Source organism: Gavia stellata, chromosome Z (genome assembly GCF_030936135.1).
Source record: "Gavia stellata isolate bGavSte3 chromosome Z, bGavSte3.hap2, whole genome shotgun sequence".
Lineage (NCBI taxonomy): Eukaryota > Metazoa > Chordata > Aves > Gaviiformes > Gaviidae > Gavia > Gavia stellata.
Window position 1 is genome coordinate 72,111,760 of NC_082637.1, and position 26,878 is coordinate 72,138,637.

Here is a 26,878-nt window from a genome sequence, read left to right on the forward strand (position 1 = left end):
TTCTGGGACCTTTTAGGTGTGCTTCCTGTGACAAAGCCAAGTGCAAATCAAATGTCTCTCAAAAGTCCTTCCAACTTCAGCAGGCCTAAATCAAGAAATCACTTTGTGACAGCATTGTAATGAAGATACTGCTCCACTCAATTCCTGTAGTAACGGAGGAGGGGAGTTTGCTGGAAATCACATCTTTCCACCACTTAAAATACTGGGAAAATGTAGCAGGTCCCATAAACTGTGGGAAGACAACCGTTGACAGATTTTTTTGTTGACCAGTTCCTACGGCATGATTGTTCATTTCCTTAAAAGCATGAAGAATTTACCTGTGATGTCATTTAGTGTTTATTTGCATAGCACTGCTCTCATTTCCACAGTATGTTTTTGCATTTCATTCTTTTCCTTTACTTTAGGGTGTTTTTTTCCCTACTGTGTCATCTTGATGCTGAAAGTGGATTTAGCATTTTGTACACTTTTTTTCTTCCAAAGTTCAATGTATAGATAGATTTAAAATTCTTGTGCGGCTTAAAAAAAAAAAAAGTCTTATCATTTATGCAGACATACTTTATTATGGCTGGTAAATGCTAATTACTGTTCCAGAACGTCTTAAATAAATTCAGAATGTAAGTGGCTTATCGAAAGCAGCGGGCACACACACACACTTGTAAGTACAAGTATACTTTGTTGTCTACCATAATAAAATAACACATTTAGCTTGAGGTATTTTTTTATTTCAGTGGAGGCTTTCCAAGTTGAAAAGAACACAGTAATCAGCAAAAATAGATTAACTAATTACTAGTAACTATGTCATTTAACACTAATTTATTTACTGCTCGTTAGAATTTAGAATTCTAGAATGTCTTTTTCTGTTGGAATTTCTTTGGCAGTAATTGTTTCCAACATCTTACTTAGGTCTCTGTTCCTTTTTATCTTGTATTAGTCTCTTTCAGCTTGTTGTTTATAGGTAAACAGACAAATCCTCCCTCAAAATTAAGTAATTTTCTATAATTTTATCACTGTAATTTAGATATTAGGAGTTGCTTCGTGAAAAGTGGCATAAATGTGAATGAAGATATTAGTTGAGTGAGTAACATTGGGTGATTCATACATCTTTTTATTGAGGTAAGGAAATTAGTTTGATGAAACTTGATGAACTTTTACATCAAACTGTTGGTAGCTTGGTTACTGTGTTACAAATAACTGTCCTGGTTGCAGGAACACCTGAGTTGTCTAAGTACAAACCCTTTCTAGGTCCAGCACAGTTCATTAGCTTATAGCCATTGGCACATAAAGTGGCAGTACTGCCTCTGGGGCTTGCACAGGTTCAAAGTAATTTGTTGCAGAAGCTCAGCTAGTAAACCTGAAAGACTGAGCAAACTCAGCTCTTCTGACATGGTATTTCCATTGTCAAGAGTGCTGGGGAGTGCTGTGCACCTTGAGTTATTCTGCTTGGAGCTATGTTAGAGCTGGAAAGGTTCATCAGACCCTGGGAGACCCCTTGGGTGCACTGAGTAATGTGTCCTGGAGAGCTTACTCAAAGCCAGTTTCTTTCAAGCTCCAGCATTAAGCAGGTGCAAAATAAGATGCTAATATCCAGTACTACCCAGGAAGCTGGCTAGGAAGCTGAAAAAAAAGGGAACAGACTCTCTTATTGTCAAGAGGATGTTAATCATTTAACATCACAAGGGAATTTAGGTCACACGTGTGTATTACTGAGATGTAGCGCAGGAGACTTTTGCCAGGATAGGCAGCTGAAAAAGGGTGGCCTGAGTCAGGTCTCAAAGGGAAGACTTGGCTAGGCAAGTCAGGGACTGCAAGGGTGTGAAGTTAGAAAGGATGAAAACTTTTCACCACTTCCAGAAGATTTCAGAACTATCTTCCAATTTAATTTGTTCCTTAGCAACCTGCGGATGTAATGATACTTATCTTTGTGCGTATAGATCAAACTTTAATATCACTACCTGTCAACTTCTCTGTTTGGTAGAGCTTTTCATATTCTCACTGAAAATATTTTGCTTGCCTTTCTCTAAGCATCAAAATTACTTCAGACTCCCATAGAAATTTCCATTCCATGCCGTGGCAGATATTGTAGCCATTATTGTGTATCCTTTATTCCCCAAAATGTCTATCCTATATGAAGAAAATTGGATTGGATTTTATCGCTCACCTGCCTAAAACAAAACATCCTAAGGAAGCAAAAGAAAATCCCTGATGTTAGTTGTAATTAGTCTTGGGATGTGTATGCCAAAAAAAAGTGAGTTGCAGGTACAGTCGAGAGTCTAAAGTGCCAGTGTCCTTGGCCTTCTTTTTAGAAAGGTGAGGAGTAATGACTTCATGAACAGATAGATCTCAATAATAAGAGAAGTGTCACAGTAGTAGTAATATCTAGACCATTCTTCTGCACTACCCCAAGCTGAGGAATCTGTATCCTCACCTTTGGCAATACTGCTTGGTAGCTCAGGATGCCATGTTGACCTGTAGGCTTCTTCATCCCATTCCAGCAACTTCTGATTCTTCCTTCCCCAGGGAAAATTTGCTACTTTCTGTGCTTAGCAGTGAAGGAAAGTCTGGTAAAAAGGGATAAGTTTGTCAAATTCATGTATATTTATGTGCTGGGGACTCTTCTACATGTCAGCCTGCTTTATTGTGGGAAATGCACAATTTATGTGAAGTTTGTGTTTGTTTCTCCTGATGATTGCTAGCTGAAGTATCTTGAACAAGGATTTCTTTGAAAATCCCCATATACCTTGTCAAGGCTCTATTTGCAGTCTGTTGGAATTTAGTGAACTTTAAGAAAGTTAGTACTCTTTGAACTACAGTTTGTAGAATGCTGTATTGCACTGCAGTACCTGGGAAGGTGATGAGCAAATAATCCTGGAAGCTATTTCCAAAAACACTATGGACAAGAAGGTGACTGCGAATGGTCAGCATAAATTTACAATGGGGAAATGAGGCCTGACCAAACTGATAGCCCTCTGTGCTGGCATGACTGGCTTAGTGGAAGCAGAGAGAGCAGTAGATGTTGTTTATGTTGACTTTGACAAGGCTTTTGACACTGTCTTCCATAACATCCTCAAGAAACTGGTGAAGTACAACTCGGTAAATGGGCAGTGAGGTGGTCTGAGAACTGGCTGAACTGCTGGGCTCAGGCTGGAGGTCAGTCACTAGTGGTGTACCCCAGAGGTCAGTACTGGGACCAATACTGTTTTAACATCTTCATTGGTGATCGGGACAATGGTCCAAAGTTACGCATCAGCAAATTTGCAAATGATGAAAACCTGTGAAGAGCAGATGATTGCGCTGCCTTTCAGAGTGACCTCCACAGACTGGATAAAGGGGCTCAATGGAACCTTTTGAAGTTAAACACAGCAGGCAAATGCTGCTTGGAAGGAGTAATCCTGGGCACCAGAACAGGCTGGGGACCAACCAGTTGAGAAGATGCTTGGCAGAAAACACACTGTAGGTACCAGTGGACACCAAGTTGAACATGAGCCAGCAACGTGCTCTTACAGTAAAGGCAGCCAGCAACATCCTGGACATGCATTAGGGACAGTGTTTCCAGCAAGTCAAGGGTGGTGATCCTTCCCATCTACTCAGCCCTCATAAGACACATTTGGGTGCTAGGTCCAGCTCTGGGCTCTCCAGCCCAAGACAGACGTGGGTATACTTGAGTGAGTCAGGGAAGGTCCATGAGGGTGATGAAGGGACTGGAGCATCTGTGATACAAGGAGAGGCTGAGAGAGCTGGGACTTTTCCAGCCTGGTGAAGAGATGGCTCAGGGGGACTTGATCCATGTACGTGAATACCTTTCAGGGGGGAGTAAAGATAGTAGAGTCAGACTTCTCATTGGTACCCAGTGACAGGCCAGGAGGCTACAGGGCACAAATTGAAATGTAGGAAATTCTATTTAGATGTAAGAAAACACATTTTTACTGCAAGGGTGGCTGAACCAAGTTATCCGGAGAGGTTGTGGAGTCTCCATCCTTGGAGATACTCAAAACTCAACTGTGCATGGTCAAGAGCAACCTCCTCTGGTTGACCCTGCTTTGCACAGGGGAGTTAAACTAGACAGTCTCCCAGGGTGGCTGACAGACTCCACAACTCTGATTCTGTGATTTAGAGAAGGAAAATGTCACCTTTGTGGAAGAGGAAGAGAGCCATTTTTTTAAAGTTTGTTACAATGAGTGTCCGGATCTCTGCGCAAATAGAAATCAATGCTTTATTCAGATTTGTTCAAAATTCTGCAGTAGTCACAGAACCACAATATGTTATAACTTCATAATGTGTCAGACCCATAAAGAGAGATGTATAGAATTATTTCCTGGAGTCATAGAATAGAATCATAGCATCATTTAGGTTGGAAAAGACCCTTAAGATCATCGAGTCCAACTGTAAACCTAACACTGCCAAGTCCACCACTAAACCACGTCCCTAAGCGCCTCATCTACATGTCTTTTAAATACCTCCAGGGATGGTATACAACCACTTCCCTGGGCAGCCTGTTCCAGTGCTTGATAACCCTTTCGGTGAAGTTGTTCTTCCTAATTTCTCTTAAAAGTATGTTCTTCTATTTGTTGTTTAAGAAGACTCAAGTTAATTACATCTCTGACAGAAACTTTTCATTAATTACTGTCAGAATGCCACACATGGGTAGCCATTCAAATTTAAAAGCAAAAATCCTACTAGTGAAGAACTAGTTATACTTAATTTTACAGACTTGACAGTTTGGAAGAGTGCGTGTGTGTGTTTATATATTTAGTGTGCTTTGGTTTTAGGCACAAAACTTGGAAACTGACATCTGTTTTGGAAGTGATGATAGTTTTCTCTTCCCTTGTCTGTACTCTCTGTACTCTCCATGCGTGATGATAATGGTCTCACCAGCTTGCAAGAAATCCTTTTCAGAGCAGTTACAGTAGAGTGGAAATGCATCACGAAGGTTTTTTTTACCATGCAGTAAATGATACTGCTTTGTTTAAAGGAGTTCACTCACTCTTGAATTATCCTGCCAGGTCTAAGATTTGACAGATCTAGGATTTAGATGGTGCATTCCAAGTATTTTTATGGAGACATCATACTTGATCCAAACAGTTTTATGCCATTAATATGCTTTTTTTAAGAAAATTATTCTTACTAAATTATTGTGTGTTTAATGGAAGATTTAGAAAATAAAAACTGCTAATGATTGTTTTATGGTTAATATTTAAATAAGTAAGTTAAAATTCACAGAAGAGTTTCTGTAGAGAAAGCAAAGTCAAAGAATGCTAAGTTTCAACTGAGGTATTGTTTGTTTGAAACAATGCAGGAATGTATCACATTTGAAATTGCTTGCTAAGTGCTAAAAAAATTTTTGTGAAAATGCATGTTCATAAATCTAGAGGGTGTGTAAGTATACTCACACGAATAATGGACACAGCAATAAATACAATAGTAAGTGGAGAATGTTTCTCAATAAAAACTACATAATAATGCTAGAATAAGGATACAAAGTCAGAGAAATTAAGTAATTTTGACAAGGTTCTATGTTGCCACGTTTTAAATGCTCTGATGGAGAGTAACTAAAGAAATATTAATGAAGAAGCATTTTGTAAAGATCTGTTTTATTCCTATAACTAAGCCAGTATAAATATTAATGCAAGACAAGTGTTAATTCTAAAGCTCATTTTCCTTTTCTTATGGTAGGTTAAAGCAGCAACAGGTGAAGAGGTATCAGCAGAGGATCTTGGAGGCGCAGATCTTCACTGCAGGTTTAAAGAAATAGTTTCCCAGAGTTAATTGCTTCCATGCTTTAGACTTTAGTAGGGTGTATTTTTTTTATTTTTTTATTTTTTTAATTTATATGTAGATCTTTTCAAAACTATGTTTAGATTTTGAAAATTAAGATTTTCTGTGTCCTTATCTGGTGCTGGTGAATCATTTTATTGTTAGAGTAGCATAGTTACCTTATGTTACTCTAGTTAGGATCTTGTTTCCTTCATTAACTATTTCAAAATACTTACGTGTCTAATGTACTGCAGCATCACACATAATATGGAGGACTTTTCTATACTGTTTAATACTGTGTTAATAGAAAAATACACATCGAGAAAGATAACATTTTGCAGATTGTGTCTTTCTTACTGTCAGTTAAAACTTACTACAAACAAGATGAAAATAACTTGTGTTTTTGTAAGAGAATACTTCTTATCAAAAGAAAGGATTCTACATACTTTCCAGTTCTAAAATTAAAAGAATAGTAAACAAAGTTAGGTATTATGGTACAGTATGTTAAGTATTACTGTACAATAAATGCTTAATTTTTACTTCAGTTTACTGAAGTGAATGAAGAATTGTTTTTAAGGGCAGTTCGTAACATTTCTGTAAACATATGTTTTCTTTATAATTTCGAATTAATTTTAATTTCCATTTGAACAATGTTTGTCATCTTTTATATTGTCGTTGAGATTTTTTACTTCCTAGAGTTGCTATTTTACGTCATGTCCGATAAAGTGAATGTACTGTTTCAAAGAAAAGTTCAGGCGTGGATTTTATTTTGAAAGTAATTTCATAACAAAACATGGAGAGCTGTATTGTAGCATCTATATTTTAAAGATAATGTGAAACTTTTAAAGTATTAAGTTTTTAAAACCTCAGATTTTCATTGTCAGATTATTTTTTTTAAGTCTTCCTATTGCTGTTGTTTACATACAGAAAATCTGGTGTAACAGATCATTATGCTTTGGATGATAATCATGCACTTCATCTAGCAAGGAAAGCTGTAAGAAGTTTAAATCGCCAAAAGAAAGTAGACGTAAGTGTATAGAATCTGAAAACACTGCATTGTTTAAATTAGGTATGCTTTTCCTCACCTTATTTATACAACATATTTTTTGTCTCTGACTTTAGACACTTTAAAAATGGAAGTTCTGGTTCTTGTCCTTAAAGATTTCTCTAATGTGTTCAGTTCTGCAATTACATTCCTGCTGCATCACTGGGATTACATGCAAGAGCGAAACAACTAAAACAGTGCTTCACAATCACAGAATTGCACTTTAAGATTAACCCAGTTGTGCAAGGTGCTTAATTTAATTTTAAGCCCACATGGTCATTCCCATGGACTTAAAATTAGATACGTGCTAAAGCATCTTTTTGAATACATATTTTCTATGTTTATTAATGAAGGGTATAAAACTGAGGGGAGAGACCTAAATCATGTCATTTTATTGTATTGATTTAAAAATTCCTTGTAGAAAACAGGATGGGTAACATATGGGAGAGGAATTGCCTTAACTTAGTTTGACAGGAGACATGAGAGGATGAATTGAAGATTAAAGCCTAGCAGCTGAAGGAAGGCAAGATGTTGTATTCAGTTGCGTGGCAAAAATCTTCATTGTTTTTTCAGAATAATACTGCCTAATAGGGCACAGGGGGAGAGTAAGCAAATGGGAGGACTTGCTTAATTTTTGCTAACATGGAAGAAGTGGAGCACCTATGGAGGTATACGTAGGAGTAGAAACGAAGGTAACAGTAAGTGAGAAAGTGTTACTAACCTTCAGTTTAAGAAACTTGATCTTTATGCAAAATGAGGACAAGCCAGCACAGGCATTTTGATGTGGTTGGTGAAGTGAAGACTGTGCTCAAAGCAGTTGGGAAATTAATTGTTGTTTGGTTTTTTAAGGCATAATGTGGACTAATAATTCCTTTGTTGTGTAAATTGTTTTGTTAAATTGCTACAGGTGACTATAGAACCATCAGAAGAGCCTTTATTTCCTGCTGATGAAATATACGGAATAGTTGGCGACCAGCTAAAAAGAAACTTTGATGTCAAAGAGGTATGAATATAAATGCAAGATCTGCATGCCCGTACATGGATGCATTCAATTCGCTTGCAGGAAATCACTCTTTATATCATCATAGTTTGTCTACAGAAATCTAATTTGGGGTATATAGTGAATATTTAAATTTCATAAAATCTTTTAACGTATTTTTTCATATTTGTGTCCAGCAGAACCATTGCAATGGCAATGACATGTTGAAAGTATAATGCTTTTTGGTTATACTTTTAAGAAGGATGAGCAAGGATGAGAGATTGATAACATTTTGAAAAAGCTGCCAGAAAATAGGGAACTTTGCGTTAGCAAAGCATTCTATAGACTTGCTGTGTGATGTGATAGCTTTCTTTTTCTGGTAATCCTGTGAAAGTAAAGATCAAATGTTTAAAAATTTATGTAGCATAAGCACCCCAAACAATCCAGTGCTCTCCCAACCACATATGAAGACTATTGTACTCTTCTGCAGGTCTAGTGTAATTAACTGCCTCGGTACCTTCATCTGAGACCACATCCTTTCTCATATTTTGCGTAGATCCCATATTCAGAGACTTTTTCACTACCAACCAAGTATTTATTTTAGAAGGGTCTTAGTACCTTTCTTAAAATACTTTGTCAGAAACTACTAGGATTTGCTTTGCATTAAGGGAAAAAAAGATGAAGACTTTTATTGAGTCTCACTTGTACTACACTCTAAAAAGTTGTAATAGCTTGGATTTATGTTCTTTTAAAGTTGAAATAAATATCTTCTGGCAAATGTCTTGCTAGCAGTGGATCTATATTTATATAAAATGGCTCCTTTGCATCGCAGAGAAACCTCAGGACAAATCTTCATTATTTTTGTATGTCACCAACTTAAGCAAAGCTAAAAATAAACTTATCTCTAAGAAAGTGACTCATGGCTGTTTATGTTTTCCTCTTTATAAATGTGTATCTATTGATTAATGTTTAATATAACCAGAGGTAGCAGTTTTTCTTTGAAATTTAACTAATCAGGAAGACTTTGTTCCTGTACAGTTTAAACTGTTCGGGTATAATATTTTTAATCTTGAAATTTCATTTTTTATAAACATGTAGATAAATCACACTTTAAAAAGTAAATGGGCTTTGCCTGCCATCTAGACTATCTATATGGTGGGCTGCTTGATGTTCTCTAAATGGAAAGCATTTATTTTAAGTTATATGTTAGCGTGGTCTTTCTTTCTAAACAAATGAAAAACTATGAAGGATTAGGAATTTCATTTTATTTTTCTGTTTTTTCTTAAGGTCATTGCTAGAATTGTAGACGGAAGTAAATTTGATGAATTCAAAGCCTTGTATGGGGATACTTTAATTACAGGTATTTAGAAATATATTATAATTATTCTGTATATGTTCCCACTGGTTTTATAGTTGGATTCATTCTGTTTGGCTCACCCATTGATATTTTTAATAACATTTTTCTTCAAAAGAATAGCAGTTTCCGTTACCAAGAGGAAGTGTTACCTTTATATGCTATATATGCTATATGTGAAATATATACATGCTATATGTGAAAAATTTACAAATTTATCTTTCTTCTTCAGGATTTGCAAGGATATTTGGTTATCCAGTAGGAATTATTGGAAACAATGGAGTTCTTTTCTCAGAGTCAGCAAAAAAGGTAAATAAATAGATTATTAGCTGCTTTGCCATTGAGAAACAAAACTTCTGATGGACAACTTGCTCTTGAAATGAGCAACTTCTTTAAGTAATGCAAGTGGCCTGGCTCCATGTTTTTCATGTAAACATGAAATAGCTTAATATTTTTCTATTGACCTATTTACTTAATATCAGAAAAATCTGACTGTATTTAGTTAGAAAAACAGCGTTTGAATTTGTGTGACTACAACACAGTTAAAATATTATATCCTGAAACTTAACAGCTATTACAAGAAAAGTCCATGCTGACTGCATAAAATACCCTGTTAGTCGTAATTCCTAAACTCTAAAATGTGAAGTACTACAATAAATCACATCATTGGTTTCGTAATAACTGGAAAATTTCAAACCTGGATTCCAGTACTCAGTTCATTGGTTTACCAGAGATTTAATTTTCATACTTTGCTGCAGCAGCTCCTGACTTAGACTAGTAAGTGAAAACGTGCAGTCTCATAAAATCTGTGAACTAAAATACCTGTTTTGTGAATTAAAGGGCATCTGTGATGGAATATTGTGATTGCATTACAGTCAGTGCTTTACAGATTGGGCTTGGGGGATTGGTGGTGATAAAGAGACTCTGGAATGGCAGAGTGGTTACTTGTCTTGTTTTGTGTTGTTTGGTTTAGTTTTTTATTTTTTCGAGAAACCACTGTCAGCTGAATTTTTTGTAATGGCAATTATATATGGTAGTTCTGTTCTAGCAGGCTTCTCATACTAATGGTGAGGAAATCAGTATTGAAAAGCTATAGGAAAAAGGAAGCTTTGATGAGAGATTTGGAGAAAGGAAGTTAATTTTACTTGATTTATTGCTGCAATAAAATAATACACAAAATCGAGTTTCATGTTCTGAAGGAATACTTTCAACTTGGAGCACTGCAGTAAGTGACATTGTTTTCAGTTAGCATTTGTTTTAACACAGTTATTTCAAGTTGAAAATAACTATTTCAGTAGTTCTAATACTTTCAGTATTTTTCTGATAATTTAGTGCTGCAACTCTTTTCCTACCAATAAAAAAAAATGTAAGGAATCTTCCCCTGCTGACTTTTGCTGGCTTATGAGAACTGTAGGAGGAGATGGCCAAGTTTCACTTGTTTCGCTTCTAGAGAGGCCTTTGTTGATAATGTTGCTTCCGTAAGCATCATAATCTAACAATAATTCCTTTTTCTTCTTTTCCATTTTTGTAATGAGTTGTGACACATCTTTTTCCCATGATCATCACTATGCTTTTTGAGTGCTTCTCTGAAAAATCTAGCTAAAGATTATGTTTTATGATTTTTCTCTCTTTTTTGTTGGTCTTTTGCTGGCTTTGTATTGTGAAGAGGTTAGAGGATTTTCAGTTGCTGTGCTACATACCTTTTTTTTTTTTTTTTTTACCAGCAGTGTGTAAGTAACCTGAGGAATGTTATTGATTTAGATTATTTCTAGTTGAAACAGAATCTTGGAAACTACCATTTGTATCTTTGCTAGAAAAATGGTCTTCTCCTAGAAAATGGGGAGAGGGCATCTGCCCTAAGAAAAAGGAAAGAGTGTTACAGCTGTATGTGGGCTTTTCCCAGTTTCAGAGAGTAATTTTCTTTTGTACAGGAAATGGGGAGATATTTTTTTCTGACTAGCTCTCTTAATTTCCATGACACAGTCTTAAAAAACTCGATGTCAGATGCCACACTGTGAAGCTGTCTGGTTTAACTACATATTGGCTGAGTCAAAACAGTTGAGCTTTCCAGTATCAGCAGTAATGCTTTTTAAGAATATTATTTCTGCTTTACCTCGACTCACACAGTTTTGGCATTTTCTTTTGCTAGAGTGAATGCATGTTTTGCAGTTGACTTTGGATGAAGCAGAAGTAGTACAGGGCTTCATGATGCAAATACTTCCATGGACTTCAGTGGAAGGAGACTTGTCACAGACCTCAGAGTGCTGGTCGTGATAGCTTCACTGATCCAACTTTTAATGGCTTACTTTTTTTTTATTTTTTCTTTCCTCTCCACAGGGTACACATTTTATCCAGTTGTGTTGCCAGAGAAATATTCCCATTGTGTTTTTGCAGAATATTACAGGTGAATAAGCTCAATATTTTGAAGTTCCACTATGTTGTAGACTGTTGTTAACTGTTGAGGCTGTGACTTTTAGACAGCATCTTGTGTGCTTTGTTATACCTACATCTCCAGCCTGTTCTGAAGTCAGCCTGTCAGCAGCTGGTGAAGGCCTTGCCTTATGATTTGTTCTTCAGTTTTTTCTGCATGTGCTGTAAAGCACATAATATGACATATAGCACAGTATAATAATATAAAGTTAGTGAGCCTTTTTTCATGTTGTAATTCTTCAGGTTTCATGGTTGGTAGAGAATATGAAGCTGGAGGTATAGCAAAAGATGGTGCCAAGATGGTAACTGCTGTAGCCTGTGCCAGTGTACCTAAAATAACAGTGATTATCGGTGGCTCTTATGGAGCTGGAAATTACGGAATGTGTGGAAGAGCATATAGGTAAGTGTTACTTCAAATTATGACAGGACATAAGACTAAGTTAAGAGAACGTAACCTTGAAGTACCATTCTGAAAATCTATCTAAACTGTTGCAGAAGTTGCACTATGTGGAAAACAAAACAGTTCTCGGTGAATATGGTCATAAGTAAATAACAACCTGACAAACCTGTAGAGATTGATAAGCTCATGATTAACCTTGAATTAGGTGACAGAGAAGATCTTCTGACATGTAAGCATGCTAACATGCTTTTCTCCCATTTTAGCTCTCGGAGGAAAAAATGTACAGTCCTAAACAATCATTAGGCAGTATGGGCTGGTCCTTTATTCTGCATTCATATGGAGAGTACCAGTTTGTGTAAAAAATCCTTATTCACTTTAAAAAGCCTGTTTTTATGAGTAATGTTTGCAGAACCCCTAAGGATATTTTTTTTTTTGACCCTTTGGACATGACTCACATAAATGTTTTTTTCATTTTTCAGAGTCCCTGATACCATTGAAGTTGTTGGTGATATTTTGATATTTTTAAAGAGAAAAATTCCAGGGGTGGGGGTGGGAGTGTATTGAGATGAAGAGACTCAAGAAAGAGAGAAATAATTTTTTAAGGTGCTTTAATATAGGAAATGAGCAGAATTTTTGCATTTTCAAACAATGCTGCAAGCATTTAAGTACATTAATTTGCATTCTTTAAAAAAACAATACATTGTAAGATTGTCATGCATGAAAATGAGTTCTTAGCTGAGTGAGAATTAGTTCTTTACTAGGAAATAAGGCAATGTCTTATTTTAATATTTAATATGGGTTTTTTTCAGTCCAAGATTTCTTTATATGTGGCCAAATGCTCGCATATCGGTGATGGGAGGGGAACAAGCTGCAACTGTTCTAGCTACAATAGCTAAGGACCAAAAAGCAAGGGAGGGAAAACAGGTATATCTTTCTTCTTTCATTTGCAGTAATGTCATTATCATTTCCTCTTTCACTGGAGTTGCTCACTTCATGAGCTAGGAAAGGGTGTTACAGAGTGAGACACCAATGAACTGTCGTTCTCCCAATGCCACCTTGTGCACTGACAAACATGAAGCATTTGTGGAATGTTACTGTTTACATCTTCTAAATGTGAAGATCATTCATGACATTTCTTGGTTTTGCTTAAAAAGAGGATTATTTCTCGTGTCATGATCTTTTTGTATTTTGTTCACCAGAACATTAGTTCTGCTCAAGATGAGCAACCAGGTATCCTCCCTTGTTTGGGATTATGAGGAGGAATGAATATGTGAGAACAAAGTGTCTTTACAATTATTTTTGAAGTAGGCAGTTTTATGGAAAGCTGATCTTCAAATTATTCAGTGACTGAGAATTATGAAACTCAAAACAGCAGAAGTCTGTAGAGGTTTGGAAAAGGTTTTGACTCATTTCAACATTTTAATTGAAAATTAGAGATATTTTGTTTAATAATCTTTTCCAGTTTCTCTGTCACTCTTTTCTGCTGTGTTTTTTTAAATTACATGGTTTATGTTTATAGCAGTGCTTTAGTTCCATAAGAAGTGATTTTATTGTGATATCTTAAAATTGCTTGTATTTTCATGAGTAGTTATTCAGAATAATTAAGGAGTATGTACATGTTATCTCAAGAGTTCTTTTTTCTATACTTTACTTGGGCTTTCTGTGGATAGAATATATTTGCCCTCATCTCTTTCTGTCTGAGTTTCCCAAATCCCTAACATGGACAGGATGATACCCAGAAAGAAGGTCGAGAAAAATAATTGTAGATAATGTCAGTAAAATGTGTTAGAAACATGAAAATTTTCTGAATTACAGTGGTGACCACTCTGGATCATACAGAAACCCAGTGTTAGAATAGCACAGACCTGTTTTATTAAAAAATCTTGCCAAAGGCAACTCAGAATGGGGTTTATTCAGTACAGTAGCTTCAGCAATTTTTCAGATGCCAATCTCCAATTATTCTTATACTCAGTTAAGTATATTTTTACTCTCCTTTTCCCACCCACCCATTTTGAAAAGTGGTATTTTAATTTTATTGTCAAATACGTTAAATTGGTAATTGTGTGTAAAAAGGGGGAAAAAATTTGGGGAGATGATTTAGGCAGTTTTTTTGAGTTTGATGCTGCATATAAAGCTCTGCTGTCATTGTGGAAGAAAATATTGAAGAATATCTTATCTGTGTTTGTTTATTTGCCTGGTTTTTTAGTTATCTGAGGCAGATGAAGCAGCTTTGAAGGAGCCAATCATCAGGAGGTTCGAGGAAGAAGGAAACCCTTATTATTCCAGTGCAAGGTAACATATAAATGACTTTTGCAAACTTTAATTGTAATCAGAGGATGTAACAATAATATCTAAGTCTTGGTGTTGAGGAACAGGAGAACAGAGCAATCTGCAGCAAATATTGTGTTTGATGTGCAGGAGTACAACACAGCAAGCCTCAAATCAATGTTTTGTCTGTCTTGTCTCTGAGACTTTGTAGTATGTACTGTTTCAGAAGAAGGCATGCACTTGCAGGAATTATTCTGCTGGTTCTGCAAGTGATTATATGGTACACTGGAGTTTGTATTCTGTGTATTTTATTCTGGATAAATTTTATATCATTCTCCCCAGTGTAATATCTGGTCACCTTTCTAAAGCCCATTGAACAGTGTAATGAGTGGCTGCATATGTGTTAGGAAGAAGTAATTTTAGTGGGATTGTGCAAGTAGAAGAGGCCAGTGGTAAAGAAGTTTCAGGAAGACCTGAAGCCATTTGCAAATCTCAGGTCATGATCTTGGTAGGTGACTGTATTGGATGGTAGCAATTTGAATAGGGCATTGGGTGATGGGTGAAGCGTATTCATGTTTGTTGAGAAGTTCTTTGCAGCTTTTTGAGTTTAGGTTAATGGAATTTTAGTAAATGCCCAGGAGCTAGTTAGGCTAATGAAGCGAGGTGGCATCCTGGAGTATTACCTCTGGAAACTAGCTTGGAGGCTTTCTTGGCCTCTGCTTGTTACTGTACAGTAGTTTCATCCTGTCTGTACTAATATTCCTGCACATTTTCCTGCTTGTGATATCCAAAAGCTAATTCTCCACAGACTCTCAGCTGCTAATGGTGATAGAGGGTAGCATATAATAACGGGGCTTTACTGTGCCTCTATGGCTTCTCATTGTGCAGAATATTAGTCTCATACAACTGTGGAGACTGCTGTGTGTATGTTTTTGTGTAGCTCAATTAGAATTACTGATGGTTTTCTTACCTGCAAGCTGGGAAGTCTGGAAACAAACTGAGTATAGAGTGGTTGCGATATGATAAATTTTGATGTGGGCATCATGGACAGAAATTATGTGAACAAGTGGGTGCAAGATACTCTGTCAATGTCATAGAGATGCCAATAAGAGAAGGGGCTTGGGGGCCTTGTTGTCTACCTTGATACCTGCTTAATCTCATGTATGACAAATTTGATACAGCAGCAACAGCAGCAGCATAGCATCAGTGAGCTCCTTTATGAATAGTTTGTCATGATCTGAAGGAAGATATAAAATTAGTGGTAGCTTTTACTCTGTTTTCTGCTGGGATAGTGGAATGAACTTAACTGAAATAATCATACCTGGGGAATACATTTTCATTTTAATGTTTAATCAAATGAGTGCCTTCATCAAATGGAAGCTCTTGCCATTTTGCCCTGGCTGGTGCTGTAATGGGGTAAGTATTCTCAGTAGAATATGTAGCACAGGGTTTGTGGTGTCATCTAGGCAAATTTCAGTGGTGCAGTTATATAGCATGCGGGTCATGGATTTAGGCAGGGTTTTAGTGTCGTCACTGTTTGGTCTCTGCTTCTGGCGAAGACCTATGTGGTAATGTTGCAGAGCATCGTAGATATTCTCCACTTCTTGAGGTTTTATGCATGTGTACAACCCCCACTGCTACTAAGTTACAGTTTACTGGGATTTTTATACATAGTCAATGAGGATACTTTTGTGAAATCCTGAATTGTTATTGACATGGACTTTCTGGTGGCACACTGGTTTTGATTTTTTTTTTTAAATCTTTTTAATCATTTTAAATTTCATAGGATGTTCCCCAAATTGAGAGATGGTGTTAAAAACTTTTGTGCTATCTCTTTTAGTACCCCTTAAAGATCAAGCCTAGTACCTGTGTCACAAAACCTTGTGCCCTGAGGCAAGAAGGAAAAATGAAAACACATATTGTCATCTTTTATAACTGGATTTTAAGGAGAAGAATTTTCCACTTACATAATTACATTTTAAAAATGAGACAAACTGTCTGTATTTAAAAGTAATCCCTACCATGGAGGAGAAGATGAATGGTTTGATTTTTTTTTTTACATTTGCTTTTTTTTATATGTTCACTGGAAACACAGTCATAGTCTCTTTGTACTCATGATTGAAAATAATTGGATTTATTTAACATTCCATATTTTTAGTATACTAGCAATATAAAAACTTGTCCTCTCCCAAAAAACAACCGACCAATGGTCAGTATTTACAGCAATAAGTTACTAATCTTCAAGAAAGTAGTTTCACATGTAAGATTCTAAATCTTTAATAATGTCCAATGATTTTTAGACATGAAACTTGAGTATTTAACACCAGCTTTGTGCTCTCTACGGAGCAACTTTTACCAGTTTATGTTTCCAGAATATCTGGCCATTTTGTGAAGTTAGGTTTCAAATCCAGAAGGCACCTCAGTAAATAGCCTAAGTCTGCCTAGCCTAGAGGTTAGGAAGTGCTCTTAATGCTAGGTGTCCTGTCCTTCATTTAAAAAAGCAGGGTAGTTACATACTTCTTGTTGTGCCTGTAGCTTGGAAGGGAAACAACGTGCACAGACGTGAGCTGGCTGAGAACTAGTGTGGGTCTGGGTTGCATGCGGTTGGGTTCAAGGGATGCTGCACTCAAGCTAATAAGCCCAGCTGAGACATGAAGTCAAATGTCAAAGCTGAAATCCTGCTGAGGTTCATCTGGCTAAAAGCAATGAAAATGAAATGCCCCTTTTCACCAAGGAGTGCTTGTGAGAACAGTGTGTGACTAGCTCAGGTCAAGACAGTCCAGGCTGGTTTGTCTCTCTCTTCAATCCCTATAGGTACAGTCTGCATTGTCTAGGAGTTCTTAATTGCTCTCTGCTGTCTTGTAGAGATAATTGGGTATATTGGTAGATAGTCTTATGTTTTCTGCCCTGATTTCATGCCTTCCTGCCGATATTGTCACGTGTGTGCCTTGTTCCTTCATTTATTGCTAAGCAAGATCTCAGACTAATAGCTCAAAAGTATTCGTTACTGTGGAGTAGGCTGCCCAAGCAGAAGCAATGAGATGAAGTAGGATTACAGTTTTTGCAGCAAGTAATGTACTTGAGGGAGGGATTTAGCCACCTTGTACCTTGGAGCCAACCCATTTGTCAGCCAGCAGCAGCAGCTGCTTATTGGCAAGCATTTGGCATGGGTAAGGGAGAAGAAGTAACCTGTTCCCTTTGCTCTAAAGGATGCTTCCTGTCTGGTCCCAAGCATGGTAAAAAAAAACATTTGACCATCAACCAGATGTCAGGGTGCTGCATTGAAAGTGAATCTGGACAGCCTTGGTTTTGTCAGATACTAACTAGATCCCGCCACCAAAAAACCCAAGAAAACTCCAACAAACAGGTTTGCATTACTGAGAGGAAAGAATGATAGATGGGCAGAAAGACTGCTGTCTGTATTGCTGCTTGGTGCAGCCACTTTGGAGGCTCCCTCATGCTCTCCTCTTGCTAGGATATAGGGACCAGTGTGCCTCACCCCTGATGTCCACTGAGGTTGATGTGACCCTTCCAGTTGACTTCATTAGGCTTTGAATCAAGCTTTTAGCAGTAATAATGAGAGGGAAGGAAAATGCCCCAATGATCTTAAAATATAAGCAGTTTTCCTTGTTTACTCTGCTTATATAATTTTGCTTTTAAATTATAGCTTGTACAGGATGTCAATACTGTTCCCTGCAGTTGTATTTTCTAATCAAACTTTAATCAATTATTTGATTAGAACCTTTCACAGTGAGCAGTCTTAATTAACGGGAGTCATTAGGCAGCACCCTTTTTAATGAGTTATATTAATCTGCTTACAGGTTTCTAAAAGGATTTCAGCGGTTTGCATCTTAACAAATTACATGAGCATTTTACGTTTGGGGACTTCATTTCTTTTATTCACAGTGTCTCGGTTACAAATATTTTATGAGTGTAGTTGTGACTCATGTTCTAGCAATGGGGTTTTAATAGATAGTTTAATTATTAATGTTACATCCCAGTAGAGAATGTAGTTTTCTTTAAACAAAGAGAAGCAGGAGCCGGGGTGACCATATGAAAGCAGCTTGACTTCCATGCAACATAAAATCTTTATGGTTGTCAATGTAAGTTAATTTTGTTGTTACAAAAAGCAAATCTGCCATTAAAATGTGCTTCATGTTTGGAGGTGTTTATTACAGCAGTAGTCACTACGAAGTTGCAGCTTGAAAGGTACTGCATTAAGTTGGTGATTCTTTTTGAATCAGTTAATCCCTGCCCTCACCAGGCCCTTAGCAGATTTATTAAACACTTTTAAAGTATGAATTCCTTCATTCAATTTTAATGTGTTTCATAAATAAAAAAGATAATTGCAGGTGTTCATTAAAAAAAGTTGATATGTAGAGCAAACAAACATGTAACAATAAAAAAAAATTGCTTAAAAATAGAAATTACTATATTTGAGATTGTTCTTACAGTTGTTTTTTTTTACAGTCCTAAGAAAACAAAGGGCTTGTGGTTGTTTTGACCTCACAAAACTACTTTGCTTTTCACTATTAATAGGGATCTTCTCCATCCCTTCGGCAGATTAATCTGACTATATTCATGAAAACTAAATCAAGATCTAAAATACAAGATGGAAAGAAAAGCATATGCATTAAACTTTGGTAATGCATACTTCATGATGTTGACAGTATAGGAAGTATTCTATCTTGACCATTTTATCCTGGTAGATTATATGAACAGGTATAACCACTATCTTGGGGAAGAACAAGAGAATTCAAACAACTCTTAAGTAAGTCTTAGTAACACCAAGTTATACTTGATCCTTTGGTTACTTTGAACGAAAAAGCTTCTAATTGTCTTTGCTGTATGGTAAGAAGTGCTTACTCTGAGTCTCTTTCCAATGGAGTATTGTTAAAATACACCAAAATAATGAGTTATTACTTACAGTTTAAAGCTACAGCTAGGAAAGGAGTTACTCAGAGGAACCAGACTGCAAGACCTTATACCATGCACTTTATCCAGAATATGATATAGACAATTCTTGTGTGTCTGCTGTGACAGAATTTGCTGTTAGTACCGCTTCCACACAGACACAAGTGTGGCTGTTAGAATATTCCAGTGCATGGCTTACTAGCCCACTAGAAAGGAGATACTCACTAAGAATCCTAAAATGAGAACAGATTAGACAGAGCTACAGTTTCCTTATATTTGTAATTTGGGTATATAGCTTTTTTTTTCCCCTTGAAAGAAGATTCCCTTTTTCCAGACTTCTTTCTATGCTGGTTGGGACCTGTCAGCCAGCTCAGTGAGTGCCACAGCTACTATTTAACCAAGCTTTTGTTTTCAGTCCCAAAAAACAAACAGCGTAATTTTGCCTAACTGACAGCAAAGTCTTCTTCCCTTCTCCAAACCCCTTGCTCCTTTTGTACTGCAGCTTTGCTCTTGTTCCATGTTTAGGGTAACAGTCTCCTCTACTTGGGGAGCTGCAGCATGGTAAGTTACATTTATAGAACATTCTTTCTGAGTTGGGTATCTTTTTTCTTCTCTCTCTGCTAGTTGGAGAACAGGCTCCTAAGTTGAGTCTGAACCCTCATGCCTCATCTTGTTACAGGTGTCCTTTATTACAATTCTACTTTGTGCATCCTAGGATAGATACATGTATTTGTTCTAAAATAAAAAGCCTACATTGTCAGTCTCTTAATATTTTTATCTGATTTGATGAATATTACTTTCACAGCAAATGCCAAAATAAAGCAAAGATGGAGAACACTCAGAAATGTCTGCTGCCTTATCAGCATGTGTTTATGTACAGTTTGCAGTCCTCTTTGTTTTGGGGGTGAGGTTGGCACATTTAGTATTGGAGAGAAGTGTGCAAAATGTATTGTTTCCTGTCTGATAGATTTTCTTCAGTTACTCTTCAAACAGCAGGAAATTTGCAGCTGGAAATTTGCAGCTGGAAACTTCAGTTAGAAAGGAGTGGCTATGCTTTCTCTTGGTCGAGTCAGTCTTAGCTCCCTATTCATGACCCTTTCTTGTATTTTTAAGTTTTCCACATACAAAGAGTTAAACATCAGCCAACACTGAAGTAAGTTCAAAAACGAATGCGAAGTAAGTCTCTCTAGGGAAAGGTGGGATGGAGAAGGAGCATCACTGTCTTAACCAAAGATATTGTGCATATGTTTTGCAGACCCTGGTTAAAATGCATGCTTATTTAAGCAAGACTGGGTTGCAGTGAGCAGTGTGGTATCTTGCTGGGGAAGTAGTAGTTATACAACATTTACAGCTTTGTGGCCTGCTGGGGTTTTTGACATGAATTTTATTTTGGGTAGGATGGAGCTGTCATTGAAAACTGATGCCACAAGTACTTTAATTTTTGGATAATATCGAAGAGAATATTTACGTGTGTTTGTGCTTTTGGGGACTTGGGAATTTGGTAATTGCTCGTTCATAATTTAATTGCCTGCAGGGCTGGGTTAAGGAGGGTATTACCTTATGGTTGTTTAGAAGTGGACCTCAGAGAAAATAAATACAACAAATACTGGAAATACTTGGAATTTACTCTGGCTCTTTTAATGATGAAAGAATAAACACTTGTATCATCCTCATCTGGCAGCTAACTAACCTGAATAATGTAAATAATGATGTAACATGATGTAGCATTCTTAATAGAAGAAGACAGGTCATTGACAAAAGGTTATTTTCCTTGTGACTATTAAAAAACAAAGAGGGTCTTTTTTCTCTAAGGTGATGACTTCATACTAAAAGTAAGTATGAAGAATCTCATTTAAAATATGTAGACCTGATGTTCTTCATTTATCCAAAACTTACACTTTCTTCTAGAAGACAAATTCCACAGAGTAATACACACCAGTCTATTGCATTGATGGTTAAGTTGAATTAACTCCATGGCTTCAAGTATAATTTAGCTCTATAGTCCACTCTCTTTAGTATAACTATTTCCAGTTTCATGTGCTTGAAAATCTACCCACTGTATATGTTCATTTCCTTTAATTATTGTTTGGTTGTTTGTTTTTTTTTCTAGATTATGGGATGACGGAATTATTGATCCAGCTGACACAAGGCTGGTTTTGGGCCTCAGTCTCAGTGCAGCATTAAATGCACCGATGAAGAAGACAGAGTTTGGGGTTTTCAGGATGTAAACTTAAACGTAGACTCATGAAAATTACCTCTGTATATTTTAATTGGGGCTGGAGAGCAAACTAACTACAATGTTGAGGTGATGAAAAAGTAAAGATTTGTACAATGCTATTTTTAATGGAAATGTCATCATTATTTATTTTCACTGAGTAATCATCACAGAGTGCTTCAGTGTTTTGATAGTGATTTGCGATCAGTCACAGTGCAGTGCTTGTATAACACTGCATTGCATGAGTAAACTGCAACTTCTGTGTTATATGTTTGACAAGAAGCCATTGATACTATCTCTTATATCAATAAATCTGCAAAATAAGCTACTTTTTTGGTGCTTATAGGCTCCTTTATTTCTTTTAATTGTTCTTTGTATGTCTCCTATAAACGCAAAATATTTTTGCAATCCAACAAAAAAAATCCACATTTGCTAGTAAATAATTTTTGCAAAAGAGAAGTGCTGTAAGGGCAGCCAGGGAGTTAAACACAGCATGAAATTACAGATTTCATGCAGTTGTTGGAATTTTGGCCTTTCTCTGGCTTTCATCCAAAAAAACATTGCGTGTCTGTACGGATCCCTGAAGTCAAAACAACATGAGAACCTGATGGAGGCATAGTGTTTTCTGGAAGAGCTGGGGACCATATGCTGGTATCTGTGGGAGTTGCAGGTTGCTGAGAGCACTTCTGGGGACGGGGCTTGGCTGCAAAGGTGTTTCAACATCTTGCTGTGTGATCCTTCTGGCAGTTTTAGTTCCATGAAGAGAGAGCGTTCCCCCCACATGGATCAGTGCTTCAGCCAGAGGACATGCCTGAATCCTACTGACTTTAGGGCTATTGAGATGCTGGGGTGCTTTTGTTAATCGTATTTGTTTATTGTACTTTGTTGCAGTGTAATGTTTTTCAAGAATTAAGCATCCATAATTTCATTTGTTCTCTTTAGAAATATTTCACCTTGTAGAAACTAAATGCTTGGCGTGTAGCGTGGTTAGAATAAGGAGGCAAATACCATGCTAGCTGGGTCTAGGAAGGTGATTTTATCTAGCTTTGCCTTACAGGTGCCCAGATAACCATTGGCAGAAATATTCCTGTCTGAGAATTAAATCCAATAAGCGTTTATGTACATGGATGGAGGTCCTACCCTGTGCTGGCCTTTGGGGAGAAGAAGGATTGCTAATAGGAGTAATTGTCCTGGATAACATGCTAGCTGTAGTCTTCGTAGACTTGTGTGGCAGAGGAGTTTCCCTTGGCCCCAGGAGAGGGAAGGAAGGTCTACTAGCTACTAGTGTCGTGAATGAGTGGTTTAGGCCACTTAAAGAATCACTGTCAAGGATATTGGCAAAAGTAATTTTAATAGAAGTTTATAAAAACTGCAATTTCGATGGCAAGGTCCACTCTGTTACTTACTGAAACATACAAGGGAAAATAGAATCGAATCAGAATGATTTATACAGAGAGACCAGAGAAAGAAAAGGGTAAAGAGGACCCTCGTGTTGAGTCACAAGGTTCAGAATGGACCACCTTGCCTTCTAAACTCCTCAGAGAGGAGTTCAGGTGAGACTGAATCCAGACTTAGTCTCAGACTTGGTTAGCGGTTCATGTCTAAGGGAAAGAATACAAGGAACAAAGAAATCCTCCCGTTGAGTCACAAGGTTCAGAGAAGACTGGCTAGGTCCACTCCTAGTCCCAGACTTGGGCAACAGTTTATGTCTAGTGGAAGAAATACAAAGAGTAGGGAAGACCGACCTGTTGAGTCACGAGGTTCAAAGTAGACCCCCTTTCTTTCTAAACTGATGGAGCTTAGTGGGGCTAGGTCCAATCTTAGTCTCAGACTTGGTCAACAGTTTATGTCTACTGGATTATATGTATTTAACAGCAATCTGGTTCATTCACAGTTTAAGATGGATCACAAGATTTTAGCAGCACTTAATCATTGATTTGTTTAACATTTGCAAAGTGAGTTGATAGAATTCGCTACAATCACAACAGTGACTTGATTACAGATTTGGAATGATAGTACTGTACTTGCTATCGAGTACTCGACTTGATTCACAACCACACGCACACAGACACAAAGATACAGATACACCTACAAAGGTACCTGTTAAAAATTCCCCCCAAGTTTCATGAAATTATAACTTCAGATGTCCCAGCTTTTCTCAATGGGCAAGGGTTGAGCCTCGAGGAGGGGAGGGTTTCATCCGAGATCCCATTGCCAACTTCCTGTGGCCATCCTCCGAATTTTGCAAACTGGAGAGTTTGTGAGCTCTGAGAGGTGTCCCGCTCAGAGGGAGATGCTGGTTGCAGCCCACTGCGGTCCAGGAGAGCTCAAAGGTCTCACTTGGGACCACTGTTCATAGATTGGCAAGATGATTGGCTTTAGTCATCAGCAAGTTACTGGAAAGTTACTGGAATTCCAGTAACATTGGTACCATTCCACTTGGGCTACCATCCAGGTAAGGGATGTTCCTAGGCTGTCAGGGAATGACTGATCATTCCCACTCTTGTTACCCGCCTTGAGTTGGGTAGCAGGAGTGCTTGGTACAGTCAGTGCTGCTCCCCACCTTAGCCATGCAAGTGTCCCTGGTATGGTCAGGGGACACTTAACCACCCAACTCATTGCACAAAGACGAAGGCCTACCTGGAATTCCTGAGATCGCAGAGTGGCCCAGGAGGTGGGGAAGGACTGTACCACCACAACTAGCCCTCTCAGTTGTGTCTCAGGCAGATGCAAAAGTGAAAATGAAATAATTCTTTGGAATGGGGATTTTTCAATGTAGAATACAGGCAGACCAGCATTCGTTGAGCTTTGGGGTCCCTGCTATGCCTCTGCATTGCACTAGAAGACCAGGTTTTACTCTCATTTTACTGAGAAGAAATCTACCCAAATCCTGGTGTGTTCTGCACCACTAGAAAGATTACTTCTGTAGGTCTGCACACATGTAATCTCATTGTCGTGCCCACATGCACGTTCTTAGTATAATAAATACATATTTAGCAGAGAGTAATAGTTTAAAATACTGCAGTAAATGGCAACTAGGCACAGACCTGTGGTTTTGTGCTACTGATTCTTGTTCTTGTCTCATTACATGAATTGTAAACACGTTGGGCATGGTCCCGGGATTTCTTTATCCTGAAAGTACAGGGATATTATTTATGGTTGCTGGACTTCTGAAATGCCTTTAAAAATACCCTACTTTTAAATATGTATATATAAAGTATAGCCAGGGAGAACAAAGGTTTCAGACCCTGAAATGGTTGCTATTAATGGCTTCCAATAAAAAGAAACACTCTGTATTTTCTCCTACTACAGCTGAGTAATCAGTTCAGGCATCTGTTGTTGTTCTGCTCTAAATTAGGGGGGTCACCTTCCCAGGTTGTTACTCCCAAAGCCGTAAGGAGTACTGCCCTTTTCTGCTAAGAAAATTGATCACTTTGGAATAATATTTTTGCTTTGAATATATTCTTTCAATGAGACTGGTAATGAAATCGTTCTGAGTTGGAGACAGTAAAAGATAATCCTGGGATACAGATAATGGAACAAGATACGTTTGGGAGGATTCATGCTTCTGAGGATGGTAACTCCCTATCACTTCTTATGTCTGAACTGACAGTTATTTAGTTATCAAAACTTCTTCCTCTAAATATGTGTGCAAGCCAAGTCAAAACATGTCTCTGCATAAATAAGAATGTTCTGCCTTAATAATACTTATTTTTGGAAACTTGTTAAACAAATGAAATTCATCAGCACGGGCTTAGCATCCTGTCAGCATGTTCTGGTTGGGGAGGTTACAGAGCGGGACCTTCACTGCGGATGAACGATTCAAGGAATCACTAGCGATTATCACTCCCCCACTGCAAAGCAGACTATTTTGGAAAAGCTTTTGCAGGTTAATGTGCTGTGCTTCGTATGTAGGCACTGACTGCACGCAATGCACGTTGTCTGTGATGGCACTCTGATGGCAGAGATGGCCTCTTGCCATGCTGAGGTTTGCTGGAAAACCTTGTTCTCTGTGGACCCACCAGGAGCGAGGAGTTGGACCCCATGCATTTGGTGATGTTGGTAGATATAGTTATGCTGTCTCAAAATAGTCACCCACAGCTCCTGTGTTGCCTCTGCCATCAGGAATCTTATGCCCTTGCAGTGACAGCTACCTTTTATTTAGGTTTATTTCACATGGACTCCGTTACATAGTCATTCTCACCTTCCATTGCCATTTCTTTACCAGTAGGATCTCTTTTGGATGTTTAATGAAAGGAAATGTTATGTATGCTGTATGCCTCCCTCCTGCCTCAGAGCAGTGGCAAGGCCGAGATGTTACCTAGTTCCAGCTGTCTTTGATAGCTGGACATGGCCAATTTAAGAGAGGTCAACATTTGAGTACAAGGAGTTTAAAAGGGCCAATGCTGTGACCTTAAGGGTGTTTTCAAACACCTCTGTAGAAGGAAGTGGAAAACTGCGAATGAGGTGCGCTAAGCTGCTCATCGTGTCCCTGCGGACTGTTGCAGTAACCAAGGGTGCTTCTCAAATTACCTGGGCTGAGATGGTGAATTCAGGATGGATCACAAAACCTACCCATTGCCACCTTTTTATTCTCATGGCAGCTAGGAAGGTGCTGGGAACCACTGGGACCTACAATGTGGTCACCAACCAAAATCGGTGGCAGTTTGTATAACAAACGTCAAGGGCAGAGCCTCTGGTACACACAATCACTGTCAGGCTTCTGTGCCTGCTTCCAAGGCTGAAATGAGATGTGGCTAGTCCACAGCCTCTGCGATAGCTCTGCCTGCAGAAATGGGGAGGCTATAAATGTAATTTCTGAGAAGCCACTGGGTGCCTGTCCCCACCCTTCCTCCACCCATTTTGGGGTTAGTTTAATGGGGAGTTTGTAGCCTCAGTATTTGTGTATGTGCTGTTCTTGTGAGAACCCATCTTTTATTTAGATGGCATTTTTCCAATCTGTTACTCATCAAGATGAATTGGTATCTCCTGCTGAAACAGATGTTATCTTTAAAGCATGCCTCTGGACTCTTATTATTGCTTCAAATGTGGCAGAACCCTAATTTATCTTAGGTTTTCCTCACTGTTCCAGAATTCAGCCAAAGAAATGTCTTGATTCAGAAAACCAACAATGGTATATTATATTAGCTTTTTCTTTTTTAAACTGAGGTTTATAAATTAAGGCAATTCAACAAAGCACTTATAAAGCCCGCTGCTTTTCAGCAAAGCCTTAAAGCATCCACTTAAAGCCAGATGTCCACTTTCACGGCTCTGATTCAGTAGAGCACTTGAACAAATGCTTCACACTAATCTCTATGGTCTAGTAGTCATAAAATCCATCCAACTCTCTGTCTACGTCAAGCCAAAACTAGAACACATAAATGCATCAGAACTGCTCAATGGATACTCCATTATTTTGACACCAGCATCAACAGAAACCTCCATTATTTTCCCGCTTTTAGAAGTACATTCAATTAATTGATCATGATGGAAGAGTGTGATTATAAAAAGCATATATTGTA

At 37.8% G+C, this 26,878-nt stretch overlaps 1 protein-coding gene across 1 annotated transcript in view; it reads left to right on the top strand.

Annotated features, from left to right (window-relative positions):
* The window catches only part of MCCC2 (methylcrotonyl-CoA carboxylase subunit 2), a 41,523-nt gene extending 19,839 nt beyond the window's left edge, over nt 1-21,684 (top strand). The window contains exons 8-17 of the mRNA XM_059834035.1: nt 5,671-5,735; nt 6,679-6,778; nt 7,704-7,799; nt 9,063-9,135; nt 9,362-9,438; nt 11,467-11,533; nt 11,803-11,959; nt 12,769-12,883; nt 14,166-14,251; nt 21,252-21,684. Coding sequence (XP_059690018.1) covers nt 5,671-5,735; nt 6,679-6,778; nt 7,704-7,799; nt 9,063-9,135; nt 9,362-9,438; nt 11,467-11,533; nt 11,803-11,959; nt 12,769-12,883; nt 14,166-14,251; nt 21,252-21,369 — 954 coding nt within the window. The 3' untranslated portion in view covers nt 21,370-21,684. The remainder of the gene's footprint in view (nt 1-5,670; nt 5,736-6,678; nt 6,779-7,703; nt 7,800-9,062; nt 9,136-9,361; nt 9,439-11,466; nt 11,534-11,802; nt 11,960-12,768; nt 12,884-14,165; nt 14,252-21,251) is intronic.
* Nucleotides 21,685-26,878: the final 5,194 nt, after the last annotated feature.